This window comes from Manacus vitellinus, unplaced genomic scaffold (assembly GCF_001715985.3).
Source record: "Manacus vitellinus isolate BGI_N305 unplaced genomic scaffold, ASM171598v3 ctg7180002433340_pilon, whole genome shotgun sequence".
NCBI classification, from domain to species: domain Eukaryota; kingdom Metazoa; phylum Chordata; class Aves; order Passeriformes; family Pipridae; genus Manacus; species Manacus vitellinus.
The window spans coordinates 37,445-49,850 of record NW_021938467.1 but is presented as its reverse complement, the minus strand read 5'-3'; the positions used below and the strand labels follow the sequence as shown (position 1 = coordinate 49,850).

Genomic DNA, 12,406 nt, shown 5'->3' with positions numbered 1-12,406 from the left:
TACTAAGACCAAAAGGCCAGAGGCGCACAAAAGGGATGGATCCAGGTGGGATGCTTGGAGAGGGAGCAGCGTTGTGGCTGTGAAGAAAGGTGCGGTGTGTGAGGGGTAAAAGAGAAATGCTGAGATCCCAGAAAGAAATCCACTATTCCTCTGATGCCCTGACCCATGACCCCAAAGTTACCTTAGTCCTACCAGTCAGACCCTGTGGTCCAACAGAGCCCGCCTGCTTGCTGCTGGCCACACACTGACTGAGGAAGGAAGGGGTATGTGATGGTGCCAGGGAGGAAGAAGCCCTTTCTCCAATTCTCAGATCAGAGCATCTGGAGAAAAACAAAAGAGTGATCTCAGTTTAGAGCTGTTGTTGCAACCTCCTCTGGGGTTCAGTCATTTTCTCAGAGAGGTTTCTATGACAGAGAGAAGACTTAACCAAGGACACTAATGGGAAACTCAGCTAGGGTCTTCCCACCAAGTTTGCCTCTGTCCCAACAAAAACCTCATCTCTATACCTCCCACAGCCTCCATTTCATAAATTCACAGATTTGTTTGGGTTGCAAGGGACCTTTATCTTTATCTTGTTCCACCCCGCTGTGGTGGGCAGGAACACCCTCCACTATTCCAAGGTTTCTCCAAGCCCTGTCCAACCTGGCCTTGAACACTTCCAGGGGTGGGGCACCCACAGATGCTGTGGCAACCTGTGCCAGTGTCTCAGCACCCTTACAGCAAAGAATTCCTTCCCAATATCTAATGTAAACCTGCCCTCTGTTAGCTGAAAACTGATAGCCTTCATCCTGTCACTACATTCCCTGGCAAATGGTGCCTCCCCATCTTTCCTGGAGGTCCTCTTTAAGTCCTCTTATCTACAAGAGTCAACATCAGAGACCAGGCAAGTAGCAGATTACATCCGGGCCGCAGCCTGAAGCCCAGTAAAGGACAGACACGGAGTAGTTCAGATTTGACAGCACTGAATGATGCAGGTAGTAATTTCATTTGATGAGAAAAACACTCAGGAAGGTGAGAAGCACAACTGCAAATGAGGAAAAGGAAATGTATTCTGAACATATTTGAATCCTGGTTATTACCTGGCATAGAACAGCAGGTAGGCTTGCTGCCTGAGAACTGTGTCAATGGAACGCAGCTCCACAGATTCATCGTCCATCCGGTACCACAATCCATTGCTGGCCTGTAAAAAAAAGGCAAGGATCTCTCCATGGTTTCTCTCCAAAAACACAGGTAGAAAACTGCCAAACCGAGAGCATGTCAAAACAAATGCAGTCCAGCCACTAAGGAGGCCTTCTGCCCCAAAACTTTGGCTGTCAGTAACACTGACAGGAAAGTTTATCTTCCCCAGCACACATTTTTCCCCATTGGGAAGGAAGTCGCTCTTTTACCTTTGTGTAGCAGAAATAGTGTCCTCCATGACAGCTGACACCACTGTGCACCAGGACAGCATATAAGGAGTAGAGGAGGGGTTCTCCGTCTGCCTGAGACATGTATGGGCAAAGATCCAAGTACTCCGGATACTCTACAACCTATGGAGAGACCAAGAGGGCTCAGAAATGACCCTGGTCTGTGACATGAAATAGCCTACCAAGTGCGGGGGCCAGTCCAGGTGTATCAATACATCTCTGGGGCTCATGAGCACTTGGTTTTCCATAAAGCAGCATATAATCGTTTGGGTGGCAGGAAACCGTTCTCAGTCAAAGCAGCCCTATCAGAGCACAGTGCTTGCCTGTCTTCCCACAGGAACTTTCCACTCCCCAGAAGGGACCACAAAAAACCCAACACAAGCAGCTTGTGACAAGCATCCTGCTTTAGGAAATCTGCTTCTTGAAGAGAAAGCTGCACACCAATAGTGTACAAACCTTGCTGATCTTCCCACCAGTGAAGCAGTCAAACCTCTTCAGACACACAGTGAGAACCTTGGGTGCACAGTGGACAGTGAACCTCTTAGTGGCGGCAACATTCTTCTCACACCTTGAAACCAAGCACAGAGCACAGCGCTGAAATGCACCCTATCTTCCACCAAGGCAGTCAGACAACCTTTCTTGTCTCGTGCATCCTTATGCTATTTTAAGGCAATTTGGTGCCATATTTAAAACAAACAAACAAACAAACAAACAAAGGAAAAACCCCAACCCCCCCCCCAAAAAAAACCCAGACAAACAAAACTGTGTCTCATCAGTGTGCAGTAAACTTCCACGAGAAGATGACTTCTGCTCAATGACTTGTAGCCCCCTCACACAGAGCCTAGTGTTAATATGTTGATAGTAATCATCTTACTTGCTACATTTAAAGCAGTTTTCACCATCCAGGCGCTCAGGTCTTACAAAGTCCTCCAGAGCTGCAGTGAGGGATGAGGCTGCCTGGAGAATTGAGAAACCGGTGCACTGAGCTACAGGAAATGCCCTCGCCCAAACATTTTCCAGGAGCTGACAAGAAAACCCCTGTAGCTGATGCTGAGGAGACCCGCCATGAATCTGCAAGCTGTATCCAGAAGGAGCCAGAAAGAGAGTGTGGTGCTGAACATTTCCCCTGTCCCAGAGGTTCTCAGGGGCAATCAAGAGCTCCCTCTCTGTACCACCTCCCATTGAGCTACTGATGTTATGTAGGGTCACCAGCAGCGAAAACAATCCAACCCATCAGCCTGGAAGCCAGACAGGTGTTGAAGGAGGGCAAAGGGAAGAAGGATGAGGATATGTCAAGGGTGCAGAGCGCATAATGGGTGCTTGTCCAGCTTCAAGCCAGCACCTACAGAGAGACCAGTGCCATGGCCTCTGCAGGAGGACAACATCCGTTCCCCTTTCCATCCACGACCAAGACCTCTGGTGTTCGCAGTATATGCTTTCGGGGCAAATGTGTTGACTCTGAAAAGCCTTGCGATGTCTTGAAGCACAACGGCAAAACCTCTTACTTTGATATCCAAAGGGACATCCAGGAAGGCCTCATAGGAATCAGAAATGGCTTTGCAGCTGAAGCAGATGACTGGAAGGAAAAATCAAAATGCCGAGCAATGGTGAGTTGAACGATGGTACTGCTCTGTGTTCATTGTACCTGTCCTGCTAGTCCCAGGACCAGCTGTTGGGCACAGGCAGACAGAAGGGCACAGGCAGTGCCAAGGAGAGCAGTAGTTGTAGAAACATACCTCTGGATCTCAGAAAGCCTCCAAATATTTGATGGACAATGGTAGTAGATTGAGATGATATGTCCAAGCTGGAAACAAGTAGTAAGACAGAGCATTACTTCCTCCAAGCCCCAGCTGGAGGTTTTCCTTGATGAGGCCACATCAAGGAGTCCAAAGGGCTCAGAACTTTGTAAAGGTAACTTGCTTGTGCTTACTCGTTGCTTGCACTCAGACAAGCTCTCTGCATGGCATTGACAGTACAGCATAAGAAGTCATGGGCATCTTCCTCCCTGCCAAGCTGAAAATGTTCTCCTATGACTAAGAAACAGGAAGTTAGTAGTTGTCTCATACAGGAAGGGAAGAAAACCTGTCAAAGAACCTGAAATCACATACATCTGAAACCCCGGAGAACAGCCAAAGGCAGGATGGCACTGACTGAGGAATGCAGGACCTTGTTAACATGCGCTTCCATGATGCACATCATGCAGAAGCCTTGTTGGCGACCTGAGGAGGGAGGGAGAGAAGGTCCTCTGGTGAGCAAAATATCCCTATGGTGGAATACTCCTCTTCTTCCACTCCCACTCCAGTGCAATATGCCACTCCTCCCAGTGTTTCAACAAGCACGGGACGTTTTAGTGCATAGAAAATGTTCTTCAGAGGAATGCTAAACTGAGGTTTTAACTTGCAGGAATAGAGACCCAGAGCTAGAAAGATGTGCCTTCATGAAGAATAAGACAGCTGGATAGGACAGGTGGCTCCAGAGTGTACAAAGAACACAAGTTCTGGGGCTGGCAAAGGGCTGCTTTTCTCCTAAATCAAATTTCAGGTTCTGGGAATCCTTAGGATTTGATTAACAGATTTACAAGGAGATGTCCCTAAGAGTACTCACAGGCCTGGCTGTGCTCCCGGGAGAGCAGATAGTTGGCCAGCGGCGGGGTGTATGTCAGGCATTGCAGGACAGCATTAAGGAAGCATGTGTTGCCCACATTGCGGAGTCCTGCTCCAGCACTCTGTCTTTGCTGCCAGACCATGCAAATCTTCTCTGGGGGAAAGAGGATCCTTTGTGGCGGAGTCATTCCCTCGGCAATGACTGCAGGGAAATTCCATTTGAAAAGAGATGAAATGAGGCACAAAGGCATATTTAAACAGTGAGGTCTCTACAGGAGCACTCAGGACCATCTGCTTTAACTGCCAACCCAACAACATCAGGGGAAGCTTAAACTGTGCCATTTAAATTTACTGTTTTGGAAAAATCCATTCCCCTGTTTACGTTGCTGAGAGTCCAACAAACCCGCAATCTGATTTCTGGGCCGCAGGCTACCTTCCTTTCTCAGTAGAGTTCTAGCCTGGATTATCAGTGAAGCCATCCCTTTTCCTGACTGTAACTTGTTGAAAACAAGTAAATACTGAGCACGGAAGGTAACCCAAAGGATGGCAGACCTCTCTACGAGCAATGGCAGCTTTCAAAGTCTTGTACCTAGTGTCAGAGGAGTGACAAAAGGTGTTTTCCTGGGTCTAATTGTAAACACGGGGGTCAGTTTGACTGCTCTCAGGAAACCTCCCAGAGATCACTCTAGGTTGTGAGCACATCATTCTGGGATTTGACCACCAGCCATGTCACTTGTCTGTGGCAGTTCACAAAGTCCAAACCTGCTGGTGAAGCTATTACTCACAGGAGTCGTTCCCTGCTGTGGCCATTGCCTCTCTCAGGAAGAGAGTGCAATGCTTTAGATGACCAAGGATGTCTTTCTCTCCAGAAAGAGAACAGCACCAATCCCGTCACCTAATTGCAAAGAAATTACTGTAGCTCACCGAAAGTATAAAAACTCTAAATAAACGCAGAACGGCATCCACCACCAAGTCTTTCAGTGGTGCCTGTAACTGCTGCTGAGCTGCAGCTCACGCCCTTATGATCAGTCGCGGGGCACCAACTCACAGCAGGTTCAAAGGCCCTTTTGAAATGCTCCAATGTATGTTACCTTCTCTGAAGAGGCCCTGCTGCTCTCCTGACACTGCTTCAGCAGCAGAGCCCTCTGGCTTTCCCACCTCCTAGGAGTGACCATCTTTCAGCCACTACTTTAACTGCTACCTTTGCTGCTCTCCTTTTTCTGCCTCCCTCCCTCCCACAGCAATCAAGGTGGGCTGAGCCCATCCCCTCAGACTACAGTCACCTCCCTGCTTACCTATCCTAGGCTATGGAAAAAACCAAGAATCAGCAAACTGGAATTCTAACCTAGGTCATACCTGGCCAGCCTATAAAAGTCGTTTATAGCTCAGCCTACAGCTAGGAAGGTATAAATCAGCCTATACTTTTATCCCATATACCCTGCTCTATGATCTGTGCCAAAAGTCAAAGCATTACCTTTGAAAGAGGATGAAAGTTGAGGAGAAATGGTCAGTAAACAATAAACCACCCAAAAAAGGTAGGCACACAAGTAGCAAAGGAAGGAGCTGAGTTATCCCGAAGGCCAACTCTGTCCAACTGATTTTCGTTGGCGCGCTCCTCAGGATACCGGATGGGTGCCACATCTCTGCCCCTTTGTGACATGGGGTCCCATGGAACCACATGGAACCTCATGGAACCACATGGTTCTTGAGCACAGGAACCCACATGGCACGTCCGCCAGGTGGAAGCCACTGGACCTCCCCCCATGCTGGTGGCAAAGGGCTAGTCATCCTCTGACAGAGCTCCCACGCCTTCCCTGAGCCACACGGCCTGATGAGTAAAAGCCTGCTCAGGGCTGTAACTGAGCCAGGTCACAGCTTTCCTGGCCCCCAAGACGCTGAGGGTTTCACTTCCACTTCTATCAGTGAGACTCTTAGCAAAGCACCTGGACTCTTATGGGTTCATTTCCAATTAATTTCATCTGCCCCCAGGGTACAACCGTGGGCTGACCCTGAACTGGGACTGCCAAAGGAACCCTTCAGAGGCTGCGCTGGGAGGACCTTGGCTGGCTGCTGGCCCCCACCCAGCTGCTGTCTTGTCCTCAAGCTCTGAAAACGTTCCTGGATGGCTTTTTAGCAGCTTCACATTTACTCCTGCCGCTCGGGTTGGTTAGGTTTTGATCAGCCGCAACTTTAGCCAGACTCCCACTCTGGATGGTGATAAGGGAAAATGTTAAGTTGCTATTGAGAAAATGTTACGCTGCTATTGATAAGGGAAAATTTTAAGCTGCACAGTCCAATAAGTGAAATTTTAAGGTTCGTGTGCTGTCGCTAAGATAGCAGCCATGTGCTGGTGAGCAGCCAATGGGGAGTTACCCAGAGGCAGCCAATGGGAAAGCTGTGTGATGGTGCGAAGGGGCAGCCAGTGGGAAAGTGTGCAGTGTAGCAAAGGGTAACCCGTAGACAACCAATGGGACACCGAGTGGACGGGCAGCCCATGAGGAACCGTTGCCAGGGGAAGATGCTGAGGGACTGAGTGAGGTGAGAAGTTCAGAGAGAGGAAGACTTTGAGCCTTCATCCCTTACGACCACCCGAGACAACCACCAGAGAGAAGCGCGCAGGCTCCAGGAGGCGTGTCCCGAGATTTACATAGAACACTGTCCACTCTCGGGTAGTTCATGAAGATGTAAAAATGTGCAATGAATCTGTATGACCTAATTGTATAAAACGGAAGCTATGATGGGCGAGGGCACACGCGTGTTAGGCGGAGCTATCCCCCGCACGTCCGGCGCCGAAATAAACAAATACCAGCTTAATAGCACCTGTGGCTATTGAGTTTTACTGCTGTTGCCTTTTCCTGGCATCAATGGATAGAGACAGTTTTGTCCGTGCTGCACTTGGCCTATGTTGTTTTGGGCTTGTTGGAAATCATAAAACTTTTCTAATTTTTTTAGTGTTCCTGATTAACTTTTTGATTAGTTGTTTTTAACACACATCATAGGCGGTGCGTTCAGCCTTAAATCAACTTTAGCCAGCATGGAGTAAAAATTGTCATAAGCTCCTTTGTGAGAACACAGCCTGGGAAAAGTACTAAAACTGTAAGTTTTGTTGAAGTTAACCCTGTTATGCTTCAGTGGAGAAAGCCTGCCAGAGAAAGATGTCCTGTTGAAGGAGGAGATCTGGAACACAAGATTTATGGACTACAAGGACCTTCTGCAGAAGCCAGCAGATAAAGAAGAAGACTAACAAAGGCTCAGCATTTGTGTCAGAAAATGCCTAGGGGAGGGAAAATATACAAAAAAGATTAAAGATATGAAGTTATTACAGTAGAAAGTGAGAAATTAATAACCAATACCACATAGAATACTAATTAATGAAAGGGAGTGAGTGATGTAATTTGGAAGCAATGAACATTAATTTCTTTGTTTGCCAAATCTGTATAAATAGGTGAAAAGCAGTGTCTTGCTGTCAGTATGGAGGCAGGATTTTTGTCAGCCACATGCACACCCAGGGCTGCAAATAAAAGTAATCACTTGCTTTCTAACACTAAAAAGCCAATTTGTTAGAGGGTCCTATTTATCCTGACAGTTTCAGAGGTGTTTAGCAACAGGCAGTCCTCTGGACACCTGGTGTAACCTCTGCTCAGCAGGCAGATAGTGTTTCTCATGCTCCAAGGATGCAGCTGGTTGTTATTTAACACCACTTGAACTGGCTGGTTTGGCCCCTGCCTGGAATGGGGCATCCAGTTTTACTCAGTTCTTCTCAGGACAGGTGGTTTTACTCCTGCCCAGCTCAGCACAGTTCATATGGCTCCTGCTGCACTCCGAGGTGTTTCTTCTTTTCTACTTGGGGCATCCAGCTAGGGCATGACTTTGCTTGGATGGCTTTTTTCATCACGTCTTGCAGTCGCTGGTTTTATCCCTGTCATCCTTGGGGAGGCTCCTTGTATCCCTTACCCAGACAAAGTATCTGCATTTACTCCTGCATTACACCTCTCAGGTGACGTTTTATGCCCCTGCCCTAACCTGATGTCTAGGTCCTGTATTACCGTCCTCCCAGAAGCACTTCAGGAGCTCTCTGATGAAGACAGTCAACAATGGCAATCGTGAACAGTGCCTCTGCTCCTGCCTCCTGCTCATATGGGGGCATTTTAGGACGTAAACAGCTGTGCTCTGTGACCAAGCGGGTCCTACATGAGTCCCCTTTGCCCTCATCGTCAGTCCCTGAAGGTCCAGTGCGCCGGGAAGACCCCTTCTCCCCCTCCCTATCAGCCTTCACATTTCCAGGCACCAGGCCGACTCCTTTGCTCCTCACAGGCCTTGCAGGTCACAGGCCCCTGCCTGCCAGGTTGTGATGGCCTCACAGCAGCACAGGGCAGCACAGCAGCACACAGAGCCCCATCTTAATACCAAACAGACTCTTCTCCCCTGAAAGGGCCACTCATGTTCTGTTAACGTGTTTCAAGGCTAGATTAAGATTGTTATATTGACATGACAAACCAAGGATTAGGATGTGCCCTGGCCTGCAGAGTGATCAGGTCCAGGTGATCAGGCATCATAAGCTGAGCTGTGCTCTACAATTCGGTGCTAAAGGGCTTACAAAATCTTGCTATGCTGGTGCTGCTTATAGAAATCTTGTGCTACTCCAATCATGGTATTCTGGGCTATAGTGATCATAACATGACGTTAAAAAAAATGAAGCTTTAATTGTAACTATGACTCAGTGCCATCATCATTCTGCCAAGGCTATCCTCATGAACCCGTCTGTCACCGCAGTGTCAGGTGATAGCCCTGACCAAAAGGGGACAGGGGGAGGTGCAGAACAACTGTCCATAAGTGTCCCTTGGCTCAGGGGATATGCAGGGCAGCAGGGATCCGTGCTGGTCCCCTTTCCTCCTTTCCCCTTCCGGGTGACACTGACCAAGGCCCCAGCACCTGCTGCCACGAGCTGTACACAGCTCCCCTGATGTTCAAGGTCTGACAAGCTTAATAAAACAGCTCCCACCAGAGATTCGGTGTGATCCCCCTGATCTGAGGGGAAACTGTGTCTATGGGGGAGGAAGGTATGCTTTCTGCACCTCATTTAAGGCTGGAGCCATTTTGCGCAGTGCTTTTTGTGCCCTTTTGTTCCTCCCTTTAAGCAGTTCAGTTGCCCCGCTACTTTTATAATAAAATCGCCTTACCAGCTGCACCCAGAAAAGTTGTGGAGGTCTTTATTCAAGCGCCGACCTCCGCACTGGGTGGTACCTGCTACTCCTCAGGGGATTGGACAGAGCCATTCGTTGGTGTGAGTTTGGCATTCCCCACCCAAACTGCTGCAGGAGTGCCAAGCTATTTTGAGGAATGGGGAGTTGTTACAAAGACTTGACCGGAGCCCTGCTTAGAGGGGCTGGGAGAGGTCCAGCAGCATGGAGTGAGCCTGGCCAGTGCAGAGGGGCCCCGAGCAGGAGATGAAATCTCTTGCAGAGAGGCGCCACTTGCCACAACAGCAAACGGGGAAATCTTCCTCTCCCTTCAGGTCAGAGGTAGAAGTGGATGTGATCAGTGGTGTTCAATCCCCCTGCAATGTGGAGGTGGAGATCCAAACAACCTATAAACAGGCTGGCTCGAGCAAGGAAAGGCTGGGATGCTGCAACAATTATTGTGGCATGGTACTAAGGCAGGCCTGGTAAATCCAGATCAGATGCTCTGGCACCTCTGTTAGGAGGCAAAGTCATCCCAAGGGCTGGAGGCTTCTGCCCAGATGATGTCAGGAGGGGCTGCACTCACTGGTGTCTCTGAAGGTGTGAATCTCTCTGTGATTCTCCTGGTTCTTGTGCCATTTCCCAAACAACATGGGCAGGAGGAGGGCTTTGCTGTCGCTTATGGGAGAAACCGGCCTCTGGCTTTAGAGTGTTTTGAGAAAGTCCAGGTCAGACCTGCTTCATTTTCTAATGAGGGAAGTTGTCTTCCTCCATAGGCTGAAAAAGCCAGGAGCAAGTTACCATGTGTGTACATTCACATACTTTCCTTTTGCTGTGCATAGGGGCTTTGGTCCCGTGGAAATGCATGGGGCAGAGGACAGGGGACCTTGGGATCAGGTGACAATCTTGGCTACAGGAATGTTTCAGGATTCTTGTCTGCAAGCTGCAGTTGAGTGCATCGTATCACTACTGAACCAGAGATGCTCACCTGCCGCTCCCATCAAGTGGACTTGCTTTTGGGGGTCTTGTATTCCTTTCTTATTGTCTTTCACGAATCCAGGGAAGAATGTGTGCGACCTTCTGGTTCTTCCCCTCACCTAATCCCCTAGCTGCTTTTTTGAAGGCCTCTTGCAGAACCTGATACTGAAGCAGTGCTTTCAGGGTTACCCAGCGACTCTGAGAAACTGGAGGGGGAGAGATCACAGATTCAGTGCTGCTTGTGGTCAGGGACTAACAGAATGGCAAGCAGCTGGCTCACTGGAGAGAGATTTCTAGCTAAATGAAGCTAAATCTCTTATCCACAAACTTCTGATTCAAGCCCAGGCAGTTCTCTCTAGACTGGCCAATGAGGCTGATGAGGCCTGAAACCAAATCTTCCTTCCTGGGGCATTTCAAAAGAGCCAGCCATACTGAAATCAGGAGCTTTTCTACATGTGCTTGATGAGCTCAGCTGCCTCAACATCTGTAAGTTTTCTTTTTTCAGACCCCATTGACGATGTGCATGGTGACCTCCTGGGATCCCATGGCAAAACGAACCTTCTTTGCACCTGCGAGTGTAGCATCTTCACCTTGCACTCCCTTCCTGGAACAGTAGGTGCTGGCACAGCAGCCATTCATCTCCAGGGAGTCCCCAGGGTTGTGAGGGGGGATGAAGCTAGGTGGGCAGCAGATCGCAGTCAGAGGCCATGGAACAGGTTGGACATGAGCTTGGGGAGACAAAGTGAGGTTCATCCCATATTAAAAGCCTCTATGGCCCATGAGGAGACAGCAAATCTCCCTCTGGAGAGCCTAGGTCAGGAATATACCCGCATCCATCATCGTAATGTCTCTCCATCTTGTTTGCAGACAAACCTCCTGTTAAAACTGCCAGAGCTTCCAAGCTGACTGCAGGCAGCAGTTGTAGAGCCCACGGCACCAGCTCATAGGTCAGCAAGGAGTCCCTTTCAGATGCTGCCTCTCTCCCTTGTAGATCTCTCTGTGCTGCCCCAGTCTTTCTGATCTGCCTCATCCTTGACTTTTCCACCCTGCTCCCTGCCATTGCTTGTGAAGGAGTTATCTGCAATGCCTTTGGGCACCGGGAGCCCAGAGACTGAAGCTTTCCGGCAAGAGCCCCAGGCCTGTACAGCAGCTGTAAATTTCCCTTGTAAGAGCACTATCATCTTTCATCCCAGTGTTCATTTAGCCTCATTGTCTATGTTGTACAATGTGGCTGCTTCAGAGAGCCCCTGTGGTCCTTCCAACTCTCTCTGCCTGGCCTGGCTGTCCTCAGGGCATCTTGCCAAGCTCTCGTGTGGTGCTGCTGACCCCTGGGCTCGTGTCTATATCTTTTCTAGAAGACGGTTTTTTTCAGCAAACGCCCTGTGGAGGACAGCAAAGCTGCAGAGATGAGCCCCCATGTCAGGAGAGAGCCTGGCTGTCCCAAGAGCTGGTGCTGATGGGGGCCAAAACTGCCCCTGGTCTCACCCCATCCCAGTCAGCAGTGGGATATCAGGATTGAACTGTGAAGTTTGTTAACTCCTCTGCAGCATCCCTGTGGGGTGGGGAAGACAGGGCAGGGGAGCGGCTGGATGGTGAGAGAAGGGCTTCCAGGTGTTCTGGATGAGATGAAGCAAAGCCATGGGGGCCACGCACTGCTGCAGCCCAGCCTTCCTGGGTGCACTTCAGGAAAAGTGTTCTAAGAAAGACCTTCACTCAAAGCAATGGCCTTGGGTTTTCTGGCTGCTTTTCCCAGAGGAAGCAGCATGTCAGCAAAGGAATCAAAGCTCAGGGGATTTCCAGTGAGAAGGACACTGGGAGGGGTATGTATTCTTGGGTATGTATTCTTCCATCCCATAAAAAGCGCAAAAATGGGCCGGAGTGAGAGGTGAGGGATTTCCAAAGTCTGCTCATCTCTGATGTCTCCCCTCCCTGGCATGGAGGGATCCAGTGCCTCCGGTGCAGACCCGAAAGCTGTGCTGCAGATCCTGAAGGTGATTGTCCTGCTTCTGGTCAGGACAGTGTTAATTTTTGCAGTATCCAGGAGGGGGCACAGCCAGGACATAGAGGTTATTCCTCATTTTGTCAAGGATGGGGGAAGGGGTCTCTTCCAGGTTGTGTGCGTGGGGGCAAAGTTGGGCACCAACTGGTGAGCAATCATGTGTGAGTCATTTGCCTCCCTTGTACACTCTGTTATTAGTATTGTTTCTGTTACTGTTCTGTTGCTGTACTGTTTTCTTTT

General features: G+C 49.3%; 1 protein-coding gene across 1 annotated transcript in view; it reads right to left on the bottom strand.

Annotated features, from left to right (window-relative positions):
• The window catches only part of LOC108639203 (ubiquitin carboxyl-terminal hydrolase 42-like), a 29,662-nt gene that overhangs the window by 9,245 nt on the left and 8,011 nt on the right, over positions 1 to 12,406 (bottom strand). The window contains exons 2-12 of the mRNA XM_029958443.1: positions 4,795 to 4,904; positions 4,011 to 4,211; positions 3,515 to 3,625; positions 3,337 to 3,439; positions 3,143 to 3,210; positions 2,912 to 2,982; positions 2,281 to 2,363; positions 1,863 to 1,974; positions 1,389 to 1,529; positions 1,080 to 1,180; positions 193 to 320 (exon numbers count right to left, since the gene is read on the bottom strand). Coding sequence (XP_029814303.1) covers positions 193 to 320; positions 1,080 to 1,180; positions 1,389 to 1,529; positions 1,863 to 1,974; positions 2,281 to 2,363; positions 2,912 to 2,982; positions 3,143 to 3,210; positions 3,337 to 3,439; positions 3,515 to 3,625; positions 4,011 to 4,211; positions 4,795 to 4,819 — 1,144 coding nt within the window. The 5' untranslated portion in view covers positions 4,820 to 4,904. The remainder of the gene's footprint in view (positions 1 to 192; positions 321 to 1,079; positions 1,181 to 1,388; positions 1,530 to 1,862; positions 1,975 to 2,280; positions 2,364 to 2,911; positions 2,983 to 3,142; positions 3,211 to 3,336; positions 3,440 to 3,514; positions 3,626 to 4,010; positions 4,212 to 4,794; positions 4,905 to 12,406) is intronic.